The 25,383-nt window shown below is 38.9% G+C and overlaps 1 protein-coding gene across 1 annotated transcript in view; it reads right to left on the bottom strand.

Moving 5' to 3' along the window:
* Positions 1-25,383, bottom strand: part of ABI3BP (ABI family member 3 binding protein) — a 365,114-nt gene that overhangs the window by 98,625 nt on the left and 241,106 nt on the right. Inside the window, exons 14-29 of the mRNA XM_075852779.1 lie at positions 22,832-22,906; positions 21,786-21,845; positions 20,624-20,695; positions 19,936-20,010; positions 18,993-19,064; positions 18,180-18,254; positions 15,503-15,574; positions 13,590-13,664; positions 9,731-9,799; positions 9,554-9,628; positions 8,572-8,634; positions 4,311-4,364; positions 3,961-4,029; positions 3,753-3,827; positions 610-681; positions 441-521 (exon numbers count right to left, since the gene is read on the bottom strand). Of these exons, the coding sequence (XP_075708894.1) occupies positions 441-521; positions 610-681; positions 3,753-3,827; positions 3,961-4,029; positions 4,311-4,364; positions 8,572-8,634; positions 9,554-9,628; positions 9,731-9,799; positions 13,590-13,664; positions 15,503-15,574; positions 18,180-18,254; positions 18,993-19,064; positions 19,936-20,010; positions 20,624-20,695; positions 21,786-21,845; positions 22,832-22,906 (1,134 nt within the window). The remainder of the gene's footprint in view (positions 1-440; positions 522-609; positions 682-3,752; positions 3,828-3,960; positions 4,030-4,310; positions 4,365-8,571; positions 8,635-9,553; positions 9,629-9,730; positions 9,800-13,589; positions 13,665-15,502; positions 15,575-18,179; positions 18,255-18,992; positions 19,065-19,935; positions 20,011-20,623; positions 20,696-21,785; positions 21,846-22,831; positions 22,907-25,383) is intronic.

Genomic DNA, 25,383 nt, shown 5'->3' with positions numbered 1-25,383 from the left:
GCTTTTAAAGATATCTCTAGAAAAGCATTCTATACACTGGAGTGCAGACCTGTAGCATTTGGGAGCCAGCCGTAACATCTTACAACTATCAATTTACAGGTGGAGCAGAGTTTGTTGCGTTCAAGGTACTCTTTGAATAACAATGTAAAGAAAGGATTCATAATGTCCCATCAGTTATGCCCCATGCTTTGAGATACAAATGTAGCCACATTAAATACAAAAACTTGCCCATGGTTATATTGTTGCAACAAACTGTACTCTATCTGTGGATCTAGAGAAATGACAGAATTGCAAGAAAAAGGCTAAAAAACGAACAAGAGCTAAGTAAGAATTACAAAGCATTTTAGGGCTCTTGTTTGTTTGTTTGTTTGTTTTTTTTGCACTAAGGGGATAGAGGCAAAAATAAACATGCTATGCTAATGGAAAGCAGGCAACTTTACCACTTGGAACTGTTGGATCCGCAAATATTTGAAGACTAATGATGTTAATAGGCATCCTTTTGGGGTGCACTGGTTTCACCACTGTGTGGAATATAACATATTTTATAAGTACATAGAGATTCTGGGCAGTATTTTTATTTCTTTTTAAAAAGAAAATTTTTTAAATTACCAGTGGATGTTGGTGGACTTTGAGTAGGTCTGTTGATTTTAGGGGAACTAGGTTTTTCTGTTTTATTTAGCTCTGAAAAAAAAAGGTGTTTCTTTGCAAGTTTATATGGCAAAATAATATGATAAATACATAAACAAATAAATGAATAAATTAATTAATAAAAATGTAGTAAGTTAGAACAAATTCATATCACATTTAGGGCTCATGTACATGGACCATGTATTGCGGCACTTCTAGAGGAGTCTATCTCTGTAATAGAACACACCACAATTCTTTTTCTCAAAAATTCAATCCTTAAAGTGTAGCTAAACATTTGACAAACTTCTTACATGTCATAGGCACATGTCAGAAGTTTGGATTGATGGGGGTCCGAGCAGTGAGACTAATCTCTAGAACGAAGCAGCTGAAGTGCTCGTGTGAGCGTTCAGCTGCTTCGTGTCTGTTCGGCTTTTTCCGAAAAGCCGATGTATCGGTGTACGAGCGAATGGACTTTCTATTGAGTCCGTACACAGATACGTTTATTTCCGGAAATAGCCGAACAGACACGAAGCAGATGAACGCTCACACCAGCACTTCAGCTGCTTCATTCTAGCGATTGGTGGGGGTCTCAGTGCTCGGACCCCCACCAATCCAAACTTCTGACATGTCACTATGATATGTCAGAAGTTTGTCAAACGTTTAGCTACACTTTAAGAAAACTTTTGAGTGCCTCCATATAAAATCAGAGGCATAGGATGTACAGTATGTACCCACAGAATTCTATGGGTACCATATCATAGATACAGAGATCCATAATACGGCCATGTGCATGAGCCCCTATGATAACTTTGCTTAGTTGCACTGAAGCAAAAGAGTACAAAGCCGTTTATATGTGGTGGAAAGTTACAATTACTTTTCACTTGCCAGAAGAGGACATGTGAAAGCTATTGAAAAGAGTACTCAAAGGTGTCATACAACCGTAGAATTATTTATATAAAGTAATCCTTTACAAATGTTAAGTCAAAAGTAAAACAAAATCCACTTAGATAGGGCCCAACATCAGTTTAGAAAAGAGACGTTTGGAAGTAATCACTCATTTTACATCTGCATTAAATCACTGACATTTAATCCAAATGCAAAGCTGTTTTGGTCAATGAATACAATCATAATTAGGGCTTGTCCACACGTAACGGAATTGCAGAAAATTTCTGCAGCATTTCTGTTAAAACTGGCAGGCATTCCGCTGCGGATAAACCGCACCATTTCCTGCGTTTTTCACTGCAGAAAATGATGCAGATTTTGCGGTGTTTTTTTTTTTGTTTTTTTTTAAAGGGAAGGTGTCATGAAATTTTTTTTTTTTATATAATATTGCTTTTAGTATGTTATTAAAAGAAATTTTATTTATTTGTGTTCTTGTTTTGTACTTTTTACTTTTTTCTTACTTTTACTTCTCTATGGGGGCTGACATTTTTTTTCATCTCTGTATGTGTCGATTAACGATACATCCCCATAGAGAATGCGAACGAGAGCCGTTCCATTCACTATAGTGTACGCCGTCTGTGTGGGAACGGCGCATAAGCCGCTCCCACACAGACCATAAGGAAGCTCTTTGGCAGAGCGAAATACGGCGCCATTTTCATGTGGACCGGAAGCCGCGGCCAGTAAGATGACGACTTCCAGTTGCGGCTTCCGGCCATATGTTCAAGGCAGCGAAGACGCAAGGTATAGGAGCGGAGGCGGCAGCGGCGGCAGGAGCAGGTAAGTTATGTTTGTGTATGTGATGTGTGTATTATGTTCGTGTATATTCGTGTTATACTGTCTGATTACCACTGTATCTAATCCTCCTACACTGTGCATTCGCTCAGAAAATAGCGGCACACAGTGTAGGAGGTTTGAAGATTCAACCCCCTCCTTCTCCTGACACTAGCCAGGATAAGGGAGGGGGGATTGTGTGAGGACACTAGAGCGAGTGTGTCTACCCCAAATTTGCAGCATAAAGCAATGAGGTTGCTTGATCACATTGACCATGCTGCAATTTTGGGAATTGCTCCCTCTAGTGACCAGCACATGGAAATGTTATAAATTAGAATCTAATTTATAATATTTCCTGACTTGTGAAAAAATAAAAAAAAATAAAACACTGTGTAATCACTTATATACTAACTGTTTAACTGAAGAAAACATTTTTTTCTAGCCACATAGTCCCTTTAATGCTGGGAGATGGTGATATCTCCACTGAAAAACACAGCAAATCAGTACACTTTCCGCAGCAGGTATTGACATGCTGCCGTACAAAAAATACGTACCGCAGGTGAATTTCTGCATTTCTGAAATTTTACGCAGCATGTGGATGAGATTTGTTAAATCTCACCCATTTTGCTGCTATTGTATTCTGCTGCATATATGCATCAATACCGTTACGGGTGGAAAAGCCCTTATGGTGTTTTGTATGGTATTATGCAAAATATTCTTGAGGTGAATAGTTTAGATACTTAAATACCCACTAATGTAAAACCTATTATAGAAACAAGACTGCTTTCTTTTTCTCATGCATAAACTTCTACTAGCCCTTCCATTGATATTGAAAAGTTTCAGATCTAAGGTTCATTATGCCCAATGGGCATTCCACTCATCATATGCTGTCATTTTAAGCCAGAAAGGTCTTTTCATCTTTCAGATGACCATACTCACTAATATGTGAAACGCTGCACATTTTTCTACAAGTATAGTTTAGTCAATTTAAGATTATAAGGTTAGCTATGTCCTAACTTGTGAGTTACAACACAATGGTCCACCTACTAAACCCAACTGTATGTAGTAAGCTTAATAGCTCTGCATAATAAAAACTCTGAAGATATTAATCGATCACTAATAAACACTGGGTATCATGTATCAAAATTGTCTCTGAGAACAGACAATTTCGCACATGTTGCTGAACACTTTCTAAATTGCACTGGGAAAATAATTTGATGGATGTAAGCAACAAAGATGTTTTTTCTTGGGTTTGATACATAATGCACACTGAAGCTAAAAAAGAAACATTTAGATTTAGATGCAGAACCGTCAATAGTTGTCTACAGATAGAAAATCATTAAAATGAAAGACATAACCACAAAATGTTGAGCAAATGAGACACTTTCTGCAAAAATAAATCTTATGTTTACCCAGAAATATCTTGGTATGTTCAAAAATCTCAACTCCTATATTGTCAATTGGAAGAATATGAGATGTTCTAGGATCTGCGTGGAATAAAACAGTTTTACAGTATTAGCAATACAAAACTCTCCTGCGTTGGACTGATAATTCTGGCTTGTTTGTTATAAAACATTGCACTTGAAAGAAACCATTGGTGGAAAATAAATGAATTATTACCAACTGGCAAGGGTGGACTTTCTGTAGTTTGAGCCTTTTTGGGAATAAGTTTTTGGGTTTCAGTTGGAACTAGAAATAAAATGTAAGAGCTCAATTTAAGTACTTTCTTTCAACATCAAGACAATATCTATATGTAAGTCCCAAAGATGACTCTCTGAGTTACCAAGCAGTGATTGAAAATTAGATCATATGATTTTAGAATCTGGCAAAGACAAGAAAGCAATGTGCAAAATCTGCAAAAAAGAAGAGATGCAAAGATTTTCATCATGGAGTTAACTAGCCTAGAAAAAAAAAACATGCAACACGGTCCGAATTTAAGGAGAAAAATGCTATAGCAGAGGATTATTTACCCATGGGTGTGGTTGTTTCTTCAATTAACTGAATAGGATCTATGACCTTTAAAACTGAATGGAATAGAAGTATTAGTTAGTTATGCCATTTAAAGCTGGAATAGAACTTGTGCTATTTCAATTGTTCAATACATCAACCATGTAGAAGTAATGAGACAAGCCCATAAATATCTCCTGACTTCTACTGGAAAATATCTTATACTTACATTACTTGTAAACTGTAAAGTAATAGCTGTATATACTGTATATCACTTCCTGTTGTACTTCACCATGACATTAGTTGTAAACTGTAAAGTAATAGCCGTTTATAATGTATATCACTTTCTGTTGTACTTCACCATGTAATTATACTAACTCCATCACAGTGAATGTTCGAGCTAAGAAACCAAAGAGACCATACATGTTGCGGTGCTGCAGTTATATTGTACAATGTATATGGGATCCCACTAACTAGAATGATAATTTATGGTCATGCTATTTAAGGAAAGACGTTTTATCAGTATGTGTCTAAAATTACTTTACATGACTGGTCATTATGGCCCAAAGACCTCTGGTTTTAAGGAGTTAAGTGGGTTGAAAGTAGGCTGAAAAAAGTGTCTGGATGTCTAGAACCTTTCTGACATTAAGTCCTGACAGGTAACGCAGTGGATGATTGCCAAGATTGGCCTATACTCATTCAGAACTTACTTGCTACAATATATATTTAGGTTGGGATGTCCGATACTATTAGGGGATTTTCACACGGAGTATTTTGTCAAGTTTTTTGACGTGGAAACCGCGTCGCAAAACTCGGCAAAAACGGCCCGAGAACGCCTCCCATTGATTTCCGATCTTCGGGCGCTTCCGCCTCTGACCTCCCATTGACTTCAATTGGAGGCAGAGAAAGCGTATTTCGCGCTGTTTTATGCCCTCGGCGCTCAATGGCCGCGGGCGAAAAACGGCGCGAAAATCGCAGCGAAAATCGGCGTGCAGGGAGAGGAAAATCTGCCTCAAAGTTCCAAACGGAATTTTGAGGCAGGTATTCCTCCCCCAAAATACTCAGTGTGAACATAGCCTTAGAGTACAATCTTCTGTAAAACTCTGAACAGAGCAGTAGAGTATTTACAATACCCGCTGTAGGGTGTGTCCAGGGGTGTAACTAGGAAAGACTGGGCCCCATAGCAAACTTTTGACTGGGGCCCCCCTCCCCTGAGTGTCACACAACCCCCCCTTGTAGATAGTGCCTTTTTTACAGCCCCCCCCTGTAGATAACGCCATACATCCCCCCTGTAGATAAAGCCATACAGCCCCCTCGGTAGAGAACGCCATGCAGAGTCCCCCCCCTGTAGGTAACACCATACAGAGTCCCCCCTGTAGGTAACGCCATGCAGAGTCCCCCCCTGTAGGTAACGCCATGCAGAGCCCCCTCTGTAGGTAACGCCATGCAGAGTCCCTCCCTGTAGGTAACACCATACAGAGTCCCCCCCTGTAGGTAACACCATACAGAGTCTCCCCCTGTAGGTAACGCCATGCAGAGTCCCCCCCTGTAGGTAACGCCATGCAGAGTCCCCCCCTGTAGGTAACGCCATGCAGAGTCCCTCCCTGTAGGTAACACCATACAGAGTCCCCCCTGTAGGTAACACCATACAGAGTCCCCCCCTGTAGGTAACGCCATGCAGAGTCCCCCCCTGTAGGTAACGCCATGCAGAGTCCCCCCCTGTAGGTAACGCCATGCAGAGTCCCCCCCTGTAGGTAACGCCATACAGAGTCCCCCCTGTAGGTAATGCCATACAGAGTCCCCCCCTGTAGGTAACGCCATGCAGAGTCCCCCCCTGTAGGTAACGCCATGCAGTGTCTCCCCCTGTAGGTAACGCCATGCAGAGTCCCCCCCTGTAGGTAACGCCATGCAGTGTCTCCCCCTGTAGGTAACGCCATGCAGAGTCCCCCCCTGTAGGTAACACCATACAGAGTCCCCCCCTGTAGGTAACGCCATACAGAGTCGTCGTCCCCCCTGTAGGTAACGCCATACAGAGTCCCCCCCTGTAGGTAACGCCATACAGAGTCCCCCCCATGCACAGGATAGGGGATACATGTGTGATCGCTGGCAGCGATAGGGAGAACGGGGGACCGAAAGTCCCCCTGAAGTTCTCCATGACTAACCTCTGCCTTCCGGCGTCTGCGCAGCTCAATAAAAATGAAAGGAGCGCTGGTCACGCATGCGCAGAAGCGCGACCGGTGCTCCTTTAATTTCTACAGAGCTGCCGACACTGACCCCGGAAGTCCGAGGTTTGTGATGGAGAACTTCAGGGGACTTTCAGTCCCCCGTTCTCCTTATCGCTGCCAGCGATCACACATGTATCCCCTATCCTGTGGATAGGGGATACATGTCTTTTGTTTAATGGCAGAGCGGGGAGATACCTCCCTGCTCTGCCGTAGTGTTCAGTGGCGTCGTGCTGTAGCAGCCATAGCGGATGCTAGCGGAGCCTCCGGCCATGGAGGGGGCCCGTGCCGGCGGGCGAAACGGCCCCCTCATGCCGCGGGCCCCGTAGCAGCTGCTACGGCTGCTACGGCGGTAGTTATGCCACTGGGTGTGTCTTTTCTGGAAATGGTGTTTAATGCTGCAAAATAATTGCAGTTAGTCAATTCTGCCACGTGAACACACTATCTTAGTAATGTTAATTGTTAACAAGCAGAAAAAATACAACTATAAACAGTATATAATGTGCCTCTTTATTGCCCCTACATGTAGCATGTGCTGATTTTTTTAATACAGCTTTTACCCAAAGAAAATTGATTTTGAGATATGTTTGGAATGTTGGTGCAGGATCCACCTGTTATCGGGTTACATCTAAGTTATGAACTTAGATGTGATCGGTAAGAGCTCGATCCCACGTGTCAGATGCACGCAGGACCCGCTGTTACTGAACCTGTCAGTGCCGCTGACCTGACGGGTACAGGATTCAGCGCTAGATACAGCGCTAGCGCTAGATACAGCTGCTCTGTATACAGGACACAAAGCAGCTATATCTCAAAAAGTAAAAATAATTGTTTATAAAAAGTGCGTATTTAGAAAGTTGCACCAAACACACTGATAGACATTTTTATTTAAAACAAACAACATGATTTCAAAGGTTTACAAAGCCTTTAAGCATTAAGTGTACAAAGCAAATTCAAGGTAGCACATTCATGTAAACCATTTTACCTCCACAGCATTGACACATGGTATACAGCCATATAGCAGTACTGCAGACATCTAGAATGAGATTTATTTTACTCATGCATTTGTATGATCATGCATTAATTGCACAGTCAAGTCTACTATGAATGTTAAAGAAATTGCGTAGAGGAAAGTGTTAAATACCAAGTGTCTACTACAATATTAGCACTTATGATGCTTAAGCAATGCATTTGGAAGCAGGAGTTATTTTTTCGTACAATGGCGCAAACCAAATGAAGACATATTACCCTGTGTTGACTGTGTCCATTGTGAAGTGGTGGGAGTATTAGTTGTAAAAAGCTTGGATGTTGTCTTATGTACTATGGTTACAAAACAAAATTTGACTGTATGTATGAATATGTGCAGTAATATGTATTTACACATATTTGATTGACAGGGACTGGCATCTTCTAATATCTACCCTGAAAATGCTTGGAGGTCATTTAATGTCATGTTATAGCCCAAAATATTCATAATTAGCAAAATGGTCCAACTCAGGTCATTTAAAATATCAGGGCCATTTATTACTCCACTCTTGTCCCTGAAATAAAAATTTTATACACTATAGGTCCTTGATACCACAGTAAAATAACAGCTATGGCTGCATGTTACTGAGCTGTACAGCAGAAGTTGACAAAATGTTGCCTACTACCTCTAATATCACTCTGCTAATGGCTGAAGATGCCCCACGCTGACTGCTCTGTCCGTCTATGCCTGTAATTTGCATGTAATACAATTAATACGGAAAGCAGGGGGAATTATAATGTAATGAAGTCATATACAAATAGGTACTTTTGTTCCAGTGTTTGTAACCCTGGTCACCCTCTCATGTCTAATTCACATTAATGAAATCAAAGCACGTGAATGATATAATAAATAGGGGGAAAAAAAAGAAATGCATGAATCATATTTATCATAGCAGCAGATTATAGAAGCCAACATAAGATATCAGCGGCAGTTTATTTAGTCATTTGTCCACCCTTTAGTATATTGCTGGCTGTACTATTTGTCCCGATATATCAGTACTGAATGAGCACATGCACTTTATTAAGAAATTGAATTTACCAGTTGTGGTCTTTGGCTTGGAAGTTGACGAAAACTTCTGAACAACTGTTTTATCATGCGAAGCTGCAATAAAGACCACCTTGTGTTTCAAATTAACATCACTGGAGAAATATAGAGTGAAATTCAACCCAACAACAGAATCCTAAATAACTGCAACTTCGAATTAGGAGGCTCTTGATATTTACTAGTGAGCAAAAAACAACTTATGGCAAAATACATGAAGTGTAGCTCTGGGCAAAAAACGGAAAGTACAGCTTTTACCTGAAGTAATGGTTCCTACATGACCTCAAAGTTTCGCTTACCAGCAATTCGAAATATATATACTGCTGTCCTCTCTTCTAGGCTGATGCCTGTGCTGGACCACCAATTCTGAGCAGTGTTGTCAAAAGCCCCCCAGTAGTCTGTATAGGAATTTCTCTCTTATCAGTGCTTTTTACAATGGTGCACGTAAAGTGATGGCTCGGCACAGGCTTCAGCAATGGCCAAGGGGAGAATGCCAGCGTTCTCTGGAATGGTACCTCTCAGGTAAGTCAAAATTTCAGGGATTGTAGGGCAACATAATGTAAGATAAAATCTAAATTCCAAATTATAGTGTGGACACCATTTTACTGCCCTTAAAATATTCTTGCTATCTGAATCACTTCTTGCATTAACATAAACCTTCTGATAATAAGGGAAGGAAATTGCTGCAAATTTCCACAGCTTCTGTCTGCTGCACTATAGACACTATAGAGGCTGCCTGTATTCTGCTGACAGGTTTAGATCTCTACTTTTACATTAGTTTAGATTCACAATACCTATGCTTAAAGATTTAAATATAGAAATTTTATTAGAAAGTCAAAAGCAAATGCTTCCAGACTATCAGATATTTGCATGAATAAGAAGGCGCTAACATGGAGGATCGCCATGTTTTCTTTTCCAAAGACATGCAAAGGCCCTAGATCAACTTAAATATGGTCTACAAATTTCATTGAATTATTACCTAAAGTAAATGTTTCTGGTTCATACTCGTGTGGTGCTTCTGATGTGTTTATTTCAGACTCTGGCTGTGTGCTGTCTGAGGTAAAAGTAAAAAAAAAGAATTGGAAGCTGTTAGAAGAGGGAAGAATTCTGTCATAGTATCACAAATATTGCCCATTAAAGGAGGTAATGATTTTACCATCTTCATCGTTTGGTGCTTCAGTGCTAGGGAAAGGCTTGGGGTGAAATGATGTAGTTTCTTTTGGAACTAGAAAAAAATAATAGAATTCAAATTCAACTTCCAGGTAATTTAATTAATGATGGAATAAATTTAGTAGAAACAGAAAGCAAAGGTGGTTCAGGAACGTGAAATAAATGATCCTGTGGAAAAAAAACAAGTGTGGAAGTGTTCTGATCCGCAAGGAAAACATGTTAGATACACAAAAAAATATGATTAAAAATACATCTTTGCATGCATATAATTAGAAAACAAAAGCACTCTTTACTCTCTCTCTCTTTCTCTCTCTCTCTCTCTCTCTCTCTCTATATCTAGTTACTGTAAAAACATGTAAGGAATTAATGCAAGAAATTAAAAAAATACCTCTGATCCCCACACAAAAAGACAGCAGCACTCTGGAAAGTACCCAACAGCCTACAGTATTGCTCAGAGATTTCACGTACAATAAAGCTTCAACACAACACTTGCAGTAGATCAACATTGACTTCCACCATTGCAGAGCACCCACAGCCCCTTACATTTGGGGAGTTGATGAGGCTCCTAGGTGTCTTCTTCTGAAATGCCTATATAACCAATAAGCTTGGCATATGCAATGGGTCTTAGTAGGATTTGTCTCTGGCAGAGAGCATAAACATTCCCCATTCCTATGTCTGCAATAGGAGACTAGGAATAATTAGTCATGGTCCATTTGTTAACTCCTCTTTTTTTACTAAGTCCCTTCAGTCATTCCTGAACTGAAAATAGAGCAGACCAAAAAAACCTCACAGAAAGTCTTGACAACTGAAAAATAGGTATTTGTTGTAAAAAAAAAAGTTCTCATTTATTTATAGGTTTAGTGTCCCATTAAATTACATTTCCATCTTTGTGAAGATTCCATTGCACAGGTTTAAAAGTGCCACCTTCAACACTACAAACAAGTCAGCTACCAAGATAGGACTACGCTTGTAAAACTGCCATGGATATTTTTAGCATTAGTGGCAACCATAAGGATAACTGACTATTCAATAGGATTACTAAATCCTTACACAGGTCTAAAACGGTATTACACATAAAGCATAGTGACTTATGTGTGTACATGAGATATAACACTATTTCTGGCCAATATTCTGCATTTTTTTTTTTTTGCAGTTTTCCCCTTTGCAGGCTCTCTTTCTAATTCTGAGTTTTCCCTGAGCTAGTGGGTGGGGCCTAAAGGCATGTGTTCTATACACTGCACACAGAGACAAGAGAACATTCTGCTCTCTTATCTCTATCTATAAAATATATATGTTTGATGTACATAAATGTAAAGTTATGCTCCTTGGTACGAACAACCTGCATGCATCATACATCCTAGGGGGAGCTACACTGGGGGATTCACTTGTTGGGAAGGATCTGGGTGTACTTGTAGATCATAAACTAAATAACAGCATGCAATGTCAAGAAGCTGCTTCTAAGGCCAGAAAGATATTTTCGTGTATTAAAAGAGGCATGGACTCGCGGGACAGGGATGTAATATTACCACTTTACAAAGCATTAGTGAGGCCTCATCTAGAATATGCAGTTCAGTTCTGGGCTCCAGTTCATAGAAAGGATGCCCTGGAGTTGTAGAAAATACAAAGAAGAGCAACTAAGCTAATAAGAGGCATGGAGAATCTAAGTTATGAGAAAAGATAAGAATTAAACCTATTTATCCTTGAAAAGAGATGACTAAGGGGGGACATGATTAACTATAAATACATGAATGGCACACGCAAAAAATATGGTGAAATCCTGTTTCATGTAAAACCCCCTCAAAAAACAAGGGGACACTCCCTCCGTCTGGAGAAAAAAAAGGTTCAACCTGCAGAGGCGACAAGCCTTCTTTACTGTGAGAACTGTGAATCTATGGAATAGCCTACTGCAGGAGCTGGTCACAGCAGGGACAGTAGATGGCTTAAAAAAAGGCTTAGATAATTTCCTAGAACGAAAAAATATCAGCTCCTATGTCAACGTGTAGAAATTTTGTTTCATCCCTTCCCTTTTCCCATCCCTTGGTTGAACTTGATGGACATGTGTTTTTTTCAACCTAACTAGGTAAGCTGCCGCAACATGGAGGAGATTACATCACAGTACTGAGCAGTGTAGCTGAGAATCCAGCACTGGGGTAAGATAAAACACAAAAGAAATCACAATAACTCAGCCACGAAGTAGCAGATCACTTAAAGTTACGGAGCGAGGTTGACGATTACGGAGTCGCATAGTGCATAAAAACCACCAATGCTCTGCTGACTCAGTAACTGCAGAGTTACAAACGTCCTCCGGCATTTACATCCATACAAAAACTGTGTGCCAGGAGCTTCATTGCATGGGTTTCCATGTCCAAACAGCTGAATGCAAGCCTTACATAACCAAGCACAATTCCAAGCGTCGGATGGCGTGATGGACTTTAGAGCAGTGGACACGTGTTTTGTGAAATTACAAATTATGCTTCTCTATCTGGCAGTCTGATGGACGAGTCTGAATTTTGCAAAAGCCAAATACGTTTGAATTGAACAAGAATGGGGATTGCCAGTTGGGGCCTCCCGTCCAACATCAGTGACTGACCTCACAAATGCACAAAAATCCCCGGACACACTCCAAAATCTTGCAGAAAGCCTTCCCAGCATAGTAGAAGCTGTTTTAACTGCAAAGGGGGGACCAACTTCATATTAATGCATATGGATTTAGAATTGGATGTCATAAAAGCTCCTGAATGTGTAATGTGTAGGTGTCCCAATACTTTTGCCCATATAGTGTATACAGTACATACACTGTTCAGCCATAACATTAAAACCACTGACAGGTGAACTGAATAACATTGATTACCTCATTACAATGGCACCTGACAAGTGGTGGGATACATTAGGCAGCAAGTGAATAGTCAGTTCTTGAAGTTGATGTGTCGGAAGCAAAAATAAATGGGCAAGTGTAAGAATCTGAGCGACAAGGCCCAAATTGTGATGGCTAGATAACTGGGTTAGAGCATCTCCAAAAGCACAGGTCTTCTGGGTGCTTCCCAGTGGTTAGTTCTTACCAAGGACAATCATTGAACTGGCTACAGGGTCGTGATGCGCGTGTGAAGCGAAGGCTAACCCATCTGGTCCGATCACACAGAAGAGCTACTGTAGCACAAATTGCTAAAAAAGTTACTGGTGGCTATAACAGAAAGGTGTCAGAACACACAGTGCATAAAAACTTTCTGTGTTTGTGGCTGCGTAACCGCAAGGATCTGCTGCTAACGTCTTGATGGAAGATGCCACAGAAGACCTGAGTTTTTTGCAGGAGGAAAATTCTGGCTCATAGTTCCGTTTGGAATTTTGAGGCAGATTTTGATCTGCCTGCACGCGGTTTGTCGCGTTTTTCGCTCGCATCCATTGAGTGCCACGGGCAAAAATGCTGCGAAATACACTTTCTCTGCCTCCCATTGATGTCAATGGCAGGTCAGAGGCGTAAACGGCCAAAGATAGTGCATGACGCTTCTTTTTACCGCAAGTGTTTTTTACCGCTCGCGGTAAAAAAATGTGTCTGCCTCCCATTGAAATTAATGGGTGGCATTTTCGAACGTTTTTTGCTGCGGTTTCCTATGCGGTTTCTGCATCAAAAAACGCGTCAGCAAACTTTTTTTATTTTTTTTTAATTACCTTTTGATACGGTAAGACAGTACGAGAACGAAATAAATAATGTTCTTCAACACTTGAGGTAGCTGATATCTTGAACAACAGAGCCAGAAGAATTGTGATAAGAAAATTACATGTTTCCTATGGATATGTACTAAGAAGTTGACTTTATACTATGAAACGTTCTGTAAAAAGAATTATACCAGGTATAGAATATGGTGCTTCAGTCTTAATAATATTGTCATGTGTTGTTGAAATACGTTGACCTCCAATGTTTGCTGAAAGAGAAATTCCAAAAAAAGAAATTCAGTCTACCCATTTATATTCGCAGCAGACATGCTTGCACTTCTAATGAAAATGAAATGCTTATGTAAAGTCCTTTGAGTCAGATGCAAAATTACACTTTTACATGGATGCCATAATTTTAAGGAACCCCAAGGATAGGAGATTTTGTAAGTCATAGATTTATACATAAAGTTTTACTTGATATTTTGGATGCACTGCTATGCATTCAAATCTCTTTGAAGACTTAAAGAGTCATCTGCTTACTTCACAGGGCATCACTGTACTGAAAATTATGTTTGATACCTCTGCCTCAAAGTACAATGTGTGGAAGCAACAGAAGCAATAATTTTTCTCATAACTCATCAAGTATTCTTCTTAAAAACACCAATGTACAATTGTCAAATTGTAATTACATGTCAAAGAAAAATACCCAGTTTTTACAGATAGGGATAGCCATACAGTGGATGCTGCTGAAAAAGAGTTGCGTGGCAGTAGATGTGGACTATGTGCTGGACAGGGCGATGTTCTGGACAAGGTCATGGAATGACCTGTGTCAGGATATGTTGACGGACTGGAATGGATAGATTGTGTGGTGGACTGTGTGATGGACTGTTTTATAGATGGAATGTGTGTTAGACTGAGTGCTGGATAGGGTGATGGACTGCAATGAATGGATTGTATGCTGGACTGTGTGATGGTCTGTCATGTGTGCTGAACTGTGTGGTGGATGGATTATGTAATGGACTGTGTGATGGATGGATTCTGTGCTGGACTGTGTAATGGGTAAATTTTGTGCTGATAGGTTGATGGGCTAGATTATGAACTGGACTATGACAGACTGGATTGTGGGCTAAACGGTGTGATGGATGGTTTGTTTGAAGACTGTGAGCATGTGCTGGGTGGATTGTATGCTGGATAAAGTAATTGACTGGATTGTGTGCTGGTATGAGTGATGGACTGGATTGTGTGATGGTAGGGCCTACAGACTGTATTATGTGCTGGGCTATGTGATGGACTGGATTGTGTGCTGTATGGATGATGGACTGGATTGCGTGATGATAAGGCTACGGGCTGTATTATGTGCTGGGCTATGTGATGAACTGGATTGTGTGCTGAATTGTGTGATGGATATTTTATGTGCTAGACTGTCTGATGGATGGATTATGTGATGGACTGTATGATAGGTTGATTGGGTGCTGGATAAGGTGATTGACTAAATTATGGGCTGGGCTGTATGACAGACTAGGTTGCCTGTTGGATTAGGGAATGCACTGGATTCTGAGCTGGACTATGTGATAGGTGGATTGTGCACTGGATAGAGCTATGGACTGGATTCTGTGGTGAATTGGGAGATGAAGTGGACTATGTGCTGGATTGTGTGATGGGGAGAATAACTGGATTATGTGCTGAATTGTGTGATGGATGATTGTGTGATGGAATGGGCAATGGACTAGATTGTGACTGGATTATGTGCTGAACTGTGTGATAAACTGGACTACATGCTGAATACGGCTATAGACTGCATTGTATGCTGTATTGTGTGTTGGACTGTGTGATAAACTAATATGCATGCTTGATAGGGCGATGAACTGGAATGTGCGCTGGATTGTGTACTGGACTGTGTGATAAACTTAACTGCATGCTGGATAGGGCAAAAGACTGGATTGCGTGATGGATAGGGACATTAACTGCAATATGTTCTGAGTTTTGTGATTGATGGGTAGTGTGTTTTTAAGCAGAAAGATATGCTAAAGGAATGCATGATATCTAATGCCAGTATGCAATGATAATAGAGCATTACAAACTAATAGTGTCCTTAGACAAACATTACCCATGGTTGTTTTTGTACGAGTGTTGGAGGGCAGTGTACTTTGTTTGAATGGGATAATTTGGCTTGTAGCAGCTAGAAAAATATTAAAATATCTCATTAATAGTAGACATACCCAGTACATATACAGAAAAACAATATTTTATATACTAAAAACAACACACAAAATCCAGTTGGCGCCAGGCTAAAGAAAGATATATTGGAGGACTTTTTGAAGTCTGGCCATTAAATGGAGATTTGACCACAAGACTGAAACATACTGAGCAGATCGGTACCGGATTTACATCTCAGGAGCGTTTAGGCATAAAGGGGAGATTTATGAAGACTGGCGTTTGAAATGCCAGTCAATGTAAAGATAACTAGAGTAAGATGTGCTTAATTTAATAGGAGGCACACAGGTCCTTTTGAATTAGTCACATCTCTAGCTGTTCGTGTGCCTGAAAGGCAAAATCGATGCAAGTTATGAGCTGGCTTGAATCTCCGCTATAATTTACGCCAATTTCTGGCATAAAGTATACAAAATTTGTCTGGCTGCTACGGGCCATGCCCTCTTTGCTAAGCCTCTCTTACTTTTCAGAGAAGTGGCGTGGGAAGCCTAAATGCATTAAAAGTCACTTTTGATGCATTGGTGACCTTACTACATGAGAAAACTGGCGTAGAAAAGTTAATAAATTCCCCCCAAAATGCCTTTCACCGTCAAAATGCTACACCACTTGTATATAGGTTTAAAATGGATATAGATTTACTAATGAGTAGAAAGTCCTACTACATATAATGAGCTGAAAACAATTCAAACCTTAGATTAATCCTAAATACAGCAATGTAGCTGAACAGAAATGTTATTCATTGAAATACAGTATAATAAATAAAATAATTTGTGCCAGTAACAATAATTTTATGCAAATCTCATTTACATATTTAGTCACTCAAAGCACATATAACTGGCTGCAGGGGCAGACACAGAAGCAAAGGGCCCTCGTGCAAGAACATTATATTGGCTCCTTGCTCTCAAATAACCCATCATAGGGCATCGCCCTACATGCAATCTAATAGTCAGAAGGTAGCGACTTTTAGGGTGGCAGCGGGCCGATTACGTACTGGGCAATCTCCCCCGAATGGCTGCCCATACATGCAGTTCTAAAAAAAATCTATAGGATCTTGAAACAGAGACAAATGTAGCAAATTAAAGTTGGACCTTTGCCACCTAGTTTGGTAGTCTTTCGACTGTACTCAATTGTAAAACAACAAAAATAGACAAAATATTTATGTGGTTGAGGTTGCCATAAGAGTGACTTAATAAGGTGAGAAGATGTTGTCGAATATGTTCTCCAAACACTTCTTAAAAATGCTGACTATATAACCTAGCATTTAAAGGCTATGGAACACCTTTGACAAGGAAAAACATTTTAGTTAGTGGTTACCTTGAGTTAACAAGTTGCACTGAGTATTCCTTTACAAATTTGAAAAACCGTTGTGTACAGAGCTTTTGCTGCAACCTGCTTCTAGTTTCAGACTTTTCCCATGTGTGTGTCTCACTTGGCAATGCATGCTGGATGTGAGGTCTGTAAATCCAGGATGCCGCTGCCTTCACAGCTTTATTTCAGTACTGCTTTCTCCTTTTGCAGCCCAGGAGAGATTTATTCTCCCTTGCCCTGATAGACACTGATGCTGCCCCTGTGTGATTTCCTTTCCTGTGCTAACACAGACAAAGATGCTGGCTCTTTGTGTGTGTGTGTGTGTGTGTGTGTGTGTGTGTGTGTAGTGTGTGTGTGTGTGTGTGTGTGTGTGTGTGTTTGTGTGTATGATCTCTTCCTCTCCCCTCTGCAAATTCTGCCATGGGTTCTCTCCTCTCTATACACTGATGCAGCCCATGTGTATGATCTTTTCGCCCCCTACCCCAGCAGATTATGCCATGGGTTCTCTCCTCTCTATCTACACTGGTGCTTATGTCTTCCCCCTCCCGATTCTATGGTGGGTTCTCTCTTTTTCCCTACACTGATGCTGCCTGTGTGATCTCTTCCCCTCCCTCTGAGTACACTGGGTGCTCTCCTCCCTGTCACAGTTCCCTGCTGTTTATAATATCCTCCCCGCTGACCTGACGGATACAGGTTTCAGTGCTCGATACAGCTGATGTGTATCCATGATACAAGGCAGCTGTATCTGAAAAAGTTGAAATAGTTTTTAATAAAAAATAATTACAAAGTTGCATTAAACAAACTGATACACCAATTTATTATTTTTTTAAAATTGTTTTCAAAGGTGTACATAGCCTTTAATACTGTTTTAAAGCTAGACAGGATAAAACTAGATCAGGCAGGCAGAAGCTGCGCCAAATATATGACAGTAGCGGTCGCTATGTGAATAATTTGACCCATCTAGCTAGACATGTTAGACACTTATTTTCCTTATGCCAATTCATGGCTGCCATACTTGACATTAATATTTTGCACACAAAAAATGACGCATGCCAAATCTGGCACATTTTACCACTCCTCTTAGTCACCTCCCTTTCTAGACACTTTTTAAAACTGTCTAGGAAGATGCAAAAAGTGTCTAAAACCCAAAATAGATTTGGCGCACAGCATTTCCGACAGCTTTTTGGCACGTTTTGTGCCTAATTCTAGCGCATTTTGCCTACTAAATCTTCCCCTATAATGTGAAAAAGTAAAGAGAAATATACCAGATACAGAATGAGGTACTTCAGTCCTAGCAATACTTTCATATGCAGTATGAATATGTCGACCTTCCGTGAAGGCTGAAAGAAAAATTCCACAAACAAACATTTTATCTTCTCGTGAAATGATGGTGCGAGATAAATGCTTGCTTCGATAATTAACATAAAATGCTTATTTAGAATTTATTAAGGCAGATGTATCAAAGTAGTAGAGACTTTCACAGTATTTTATTTCCTGTTCTCTTGACAAATGTCAAAATACTATTTGAAATTCATAATTTCACACAATTATAATATTTTATAATATTACTATTTGAATCGCATAATATTACACCTCAATCGCAATAATTTGAGTGTGGTTAAATGCTAGTTTTATACATCCAGTCTGAATGATTTTAAGTTTTTCCCACTGATTTTACTTGCAACGTATTATTGCTCTAAGAACTTTGTTTGATATCTCTGCCTCAAAACTTCCAGTGGCACAATGTGTGGAAGCAAACAAGCAACTAAAATCACTTGTGTATAGGTATTCTTCTTAAAGACTCTGACGTTAATATGCCAGTCCACCAGGAGCCAAGAAATTTTAATTACAAGTCATAGAAGAATCCCTGGTTCTCACAGATAGGGCAAGATGATTGGATGGCCATACCGTGAATGCTGCTGAAAAAGAGTCGCGTGGCAGCAATTATGGATTGTGAGATGAATGATATGCTGGATGGATTGGGTGGTGTGTCTTTAAGCAGAAAGAAATACTATAATGCATGATATCAAATGGCATTATGTGGTGATAATACAGCACTACAAACTACTAAGCTTTACCCGTGGTTGTTTTTGTTCGGGTGTGAGGGGGCCATGTTCTTTGTTTATTTGGTATAATTTGAGTTGTAGCAGCTGGAAAAATATGAAACCTAGCTGATTATTAGAATAAAAGAAATGCATTCTCATATAATATACTAACACAAGCCCAGTAAATATACACAAAAGCAATATATTATATACTAAACTCAACATATAAAACACAGATGCTGCTATTCTAATGGAAATTATCCTGAAGACCTCACTTTTTGTCATTTTTAGCCACTAAATATAGTTTATACCACTGAAAAATACTGACCACATCAGAAAATGTAGATGCACATAGCCCAAATCACACTGATAAGTGAGTGACAACCAGATGATAATAATACAGTAGAAATATATAATTTAAATGAACACATAACAACCTGGAAACTATTCAAATCTCATAAGAATCCTAAATACAGTAACGTAGCTAAACATAAACAATTTTTTGCAAGTCACAACTAACAAGACTTTTGATCAAAATGTTTTCAAATGTTGGAAACAAAACATTTGTGCAAGTAACAATACAATTCACATGTGCACATGTTTACTTTCTTGAACTATGAATTTATTTCCAAACCAAAAAAAGATGACGGTACATGTTATATTTTATGCACTATGGGCACAGAAACCACTGCAGCTAGGGCAGGATCACACGGGCCATAAATCATCTAACAAGCTAAAGCTGGAACTATACTTTTAAATATGATTAACTGTTTTAATTTTTCATCAAACTGTATTCAATTATCAGTATGTTAATAATGAAAAATAAAATATTCTAACTTCATAAGATTTTAAATTTCAAAATGTTCACCCATCAATTTATGTGGCCCTCTCAAAGAAGAGAGTCCATATACATAGGATCTAAGCATATATATGTAGAATATATAATTGAAGGATTGCAAAATGGTTTAATATATACCAGATACAGAATGAAGTACTTCAGTCCTAACAATACTTTCATATGTAGTAGGAATATGTCGACTTTCCATGTATACTGAAAAATAAATTCCAAAAATACACATTTAATCTTTTACTCAAATGATAGCATGCCCCCCATCCTTGCATGTGCAAGGAATATAAAATGATTACTTAGAGTACATTGAGACAGATCTATCAAAGTAATAGGGACAATCACAAAGAAATGTTTTGCTTTTATGTCCAAGGAAAAATACTACTAATTTTATACAGTCTTATTACCCCGCAGACTTTACTTCAATGCAACATTGCACTCAAAACTTAGTTTGATATCTCTATCTCAACCACTCAGAAGCACAATGTGTGGAAGCGAAAGAAGCAATTGATTCATTTTGTGTATAGATATTCTTCCTGAAGGCACCAATGTACAATTTTTCGCTCCACCAATTTTTCAAGGAACAGAGGAAATTGTAATTGTTGTAAAAGAATATCTAGTTTTCACAGATATAGCCAGGTTGATTGAATGGTCACACAGTGGATGAGATTGCTGAGATAGAGTCATGTAATATCAATTATGGTATGTGAGATGGTTTGGACTGTGTGCTTATAAGCAAAGAGAGATGATGAATAATGCATGATGTCTAGAACCAGTAGGTAATGATAACTGAGCTCTACAAACGACCAAGCTTTACCCGTAGCTGTTTTTGTTCGCGTGTGGGTGGGCAGCGTGCTTTGTCTGGCTGGGATAATTTGTCTTGTAGTAGCTGGAAAAATATAACAATTAGCTAAGGAATAGTTTATTAGAAATATATATTTTATGTTATTTACCAACTCATTCCCAGTACCTATACACAACATATAAAAATTATATAGAGATATAAAGAAATAGATTATATATTACAGGAAAAATACATATTTTCTAATATTGGTAATATTCTGCTCCAGTACATTATTCATTTTAATTAACATTTTATGCATTCTTGTAGAACTAAGGGTACAATTAATATTGTCGAAAATGGAGCCACTAAATGGGTTCAGTACTATTGTGAATGTATTGAATGTATTTTACTACACAAGTTCTCTTTAGTCATTACTTTTTGTCTGGTACCCCCTATTTCTAACACAATTTTTTACTCGTTATGGGCAGAAATTTGCCCATGTAAACCAACCTTTACTATTTGATAGTTTTAGAAATTTTTAAAGTGCTGAAAAACTTCTCAAAGTTAAACCCTTTTCCTAAAAATGTAAGTAATTTAATGGTCAACACACACTATAGGCCAATGTACATTTCTTAAGCACATCTGAAGATAAGAAAGAGAAGTGTACTTTTTTTTCTCTCAAATGATTATATTGGACTAAAAAAAAATAAACCCCCACCCCCAAAAAAAAAGAAATATTCATATATGATTTACCATGGTGAGTCTGTGGCTTTTCCCAGATGTACATTTTAGTGGGAACATAAATAGGCTCCTTCTCATCTGCAGCTAAAAAAATATTTGCAGAAGGGTAATGTATTATTTTCAACTGAATGTACTATGAATACAATTATGAAACAAAATATAAAGTTGTACATTTCTAGAGCAAAAGTAACTATTGAAAGACAAACCCTACTAAATACACCCTACTCACTAAGTGCATGACTAAAAAGAACTGTCAATGTTTGTTATAAACAAATTCAAAACGGTGTAACTAATAAAGTGGCCACTGAATGTATGCTCCAATCTGGTCTTATGCTACATTATTTAAAACATTTTGGTAAATAATTCACTATAGTCCATTACTTCTCTTATATTATGGAAATTGAAAGGGTTTATCTACAAATATATGCAATACCCATACAATGGTTGTTTTTACCTAAAGTCGTCTTGTATTTTTTTAGAGGGAAGAAAGGGCTCACTTGTGGTACATCAGTGGCTACTGCTTGCCCCTCTAATGAAAAATCAAAACTAAATTACAAGAAAAAATGACTTCGGTTGGGCAGAAGAAGATCTGTTTATAATAGCAAATATATCAGTGTAGTATTGTAGACTATAAGCAAAACTAAAATATTTTAAAATCTTGAAGTATTACAGTTTTGACTCGAGAAGTCAAAATAAGCTGATATTTCCTGTGCTCTATAGGTCACTTATCAACTTTGCTGTATATACAGGATGAGGAAAATCATCTTCTTATTATTCATTGGGTGGGCATTATTCTTTTACATGGGCCAATAATCGGGAAAACGAGCGTTCGTAAACAGGGCAACAATCAGCTGATGAACGAGCATCGGCTGATCCGCTCGTTTGTGCAGCCAATAAAATGGAGAGGGAAATGTGCTATCAACATGATGTCAATGTATGGGGACGAACAATCGTAGTAACAATAGTTAGTCTTCATCTATTACCGAACAAAGCTCCTTGTAAAAGGAGCAAACGAGCCCCGATCGATGAGCTGCCTCATTAATCGGCACTTGTTTTTACGGCCCACATCAGGCATTGTTTAAAAGGGCCCTTAATGACAGCTCTATTTTACTGTTGGGGGTCTAGATAAGGTAGGAAATCAACATAATACACAATACAAACAGATAAGGCTCTGTCTGCATCTCCCCTGGTCTCTGGGGGAGGGGCTGTACTTCAGCACTTCCTGGAGACTGTAAAAATCTATCAGATTTCTCTGTCAATTAACTCCCATTTATTTCAGCTGCCATAAAGCACACACACCCTACTGCACTGACTATACAGGAAGTACAATTAGGAAGTGTGTGTCTCCAAAGGAGGGAATACAAATTTTAAAAAAAATAGCAAGTTCACTTTAAGGAGGTCTTAAAACATGAGTTCAGGTCAGGAGTTATTGAGGACTGGGATTTAGACACAGTAATCTATCTAAAGCATAAAATGTATAAAACTTGAAAGTATTACAACTTATTCCTTTACCAGAAGTTGTTCTGTGCATTCTAAGAGGTGATGCAGTACTCTGCTGGGACACTGGTGGGATTCCTTCTAAAAACAAAGCCATCACAGATGATGTCAAAATAATAAATAAAAAAACAGGGACACATGCTGATTTAATTGTGGATATTGAACCCGATTCCACAGCGTCACTTTTAGGTTGCTTGTGAACCCAGCCTTACTATAACCAAAGCTGTACTCCTTTTTGGTGGTCAGTTTGAAATTTATTCTGTAGGTTAGGGCTCTGTGCACATCACATTTTGATCCTTCATTTAGCGTGTATGTCGGTAAAGCTCCTGATGTACAGGCTAAGCGTGTCCATAGTAAATCTCCCCCATTTTGGCCCCTGTCGGGTTAATAAAGCCTTATTAACACAACGAAGGTGAAAATGGGGGAGATCTACTAAGCAATCAGTTGAAAAATTGCATATATGGCATGTTATATGTTTTTGACTACCTACCTTTACAGTTTTGCAGAATGCTGAGAGTAAGGGACATGACTAAGATGTGCGCCATTGTGTTGGAGCAAATTATAAGTGTACATGTACGCCAACCATGAGGTAGATTATGGTTTAAGAATGTTGCATCGAGTATCAAGTAATAAATATATTATGCCACATGTACCATGTTGACACATTTGGCACAATTTTCACCATTTTTTCTAACTCCTGAATTTATGCAATTTATGATTTAATAATTACAAACTTTAGTATGAATGAGAAAGCCAATTTGGCAAAATAGACAATAAGCTGTCGCCATAGCCATACAGTGTGTAAAATTGAAGTCCTAATTGAAACAAAGAATGTATCTGCTTTCTGCCTATGTATTGCAAAACCAAAAGCAGCAAGAGAAAGGAATACTTTTTTGTAACATTCTGCAATGTAGGGGTTTGCTAAGACTATAATATTGATGGCCTATCCTTAGGATAGGCCATTAATATCAGATCGGTGGGGGTCAGACTTGGCACTCCTACTAATCAATGACAGATGGGGTTGCAACGTTCCAGCGAGTGTCGCGTTCACTTCAATTCTTACCAGGCACACATAAGTACACTTTGTAGTGGCTGTACCTGGTACTGCAACTCTCTGCATATCAGTCCCGTTCAAGTGAATGTAACTGAGCTGCAATACTAGGCACAGCCACTACCGAGGTCCCTTCAGTCAGCTAATTGGTAAGGGCACTGGGAGTCAGACCCCCACCAATCTGATATTTAGGATAGGCCATTATTAATGTTGTCCTGGAAAATCCTTTTAAAATAATTTTAACTATGTAAACAAATGGCTGAACTTTATACACTTGAACTTTAAAGTACACATGCAAGTAAAAAAAATTAAGTACGGTATATAATTTACTGATTTTAAAATATGTATCTCAGTGTTTTGTCCTTCATTAGTATTTCAGTGCATACTGCAGAAACAAAAACAGTAGCAGATTTCTCCAACAGAAAAAAATTCTGCATTCTGCTACCTAGGGGAAATCAGGGGAATTCCAATGAGAAATCCTGAGACATACACATACACAAGCTTTATATAAGGCTGGGTCTACACATAGTGGATTTGCTGTGGATTTTCATCCTGAAATTGCGAAAGGAAAATCTGCAGTGGAATACTGTACCAGCAAAGTAGATGCGATTCGAACCAACCTTATCCACATGCTGCGGAATATTTTTTGCTCAGAAATTGACCTGCAGTGCGGATCTTTCAATCTGCAGCATGGCAATTGCTGCTATGGAAAATGCACGTAATTGCTGCAGATTTTCCCCCTTTAAATTCAATGGAGAAGAAATCCATAAGCAAATCCTATTGTGAATTTTGCTGCGGATCCTCAGCAAAACTCGCAAGTCAACATAAGTTTAATATAAAAAAAATACTGTACTGAAAGTTTAACCCTATCCCAAAATCTGCCATATATATACGGCGGAGGTCAAGGAAGGAGTATGGAGCAGGCTCACGGGCTGTGCCCACTCCATAGAGCAAGCGTGTCGGCTGTATGTAACAAAAAAGAAAATTAACATAATTGGTATGCCACCTCCGTAAAAGTCAGAACTATCACAATATAACATTATTTAACCCGCATAGTGAATGCTGTAAAAAAAAAAAAAAAATGAAACCACCAGAATCGCTGTTTTTTGGCCACTCCCACAAAATATAGAATATCGTGATCAGAGTCTAATGTACCCCAAAAAACAGTTTTCCTGCAAAAAAAAAAAAAAGCTCTCATAACACTCGATTGACGGAAAAATAAAAAAGTTCTGTCTCTCAGGATATGGTGACACAAAACTTTTGTTTTTAACATTCAGTTTTTTCTTTGTAAAAGTAGTAAAACATAAAATAAAACTTTATAAGTTTGGTATGGCTGTAATCGTATTGACCCGCAGAATAAAGTTAACGTGTCATTTTTACTGCATGGTGAACGCCATAAAAATGAAACCCACAAAAATATTGGTGAATCACTCTTTTTTTCCCATTCCGCCCCACAAAGAAATTTTGTCCAATTTCCCAGTACATTATATGGTACAATAAAAGT

The sequence above is a fragment of the Rhinoderma darwinii genome, chromosome 2, assembly GCF_050947455.1.
Source record: "Rhinoderma darwinii isolate aRhiDar2 chromosome 2, aRhiDar2.hap1, whole genome shotgun sequence".
Classification (NCBI taxonomy): Eukaryota; Metazoa; Chordata; class Amphibia; order Anura; family Rhinodermatidae; genus Rhinoderma; species Rhinoderma darwinii.
This window is presented reverse-complemented; position numbering and strand designations above follow the sequence as displayed.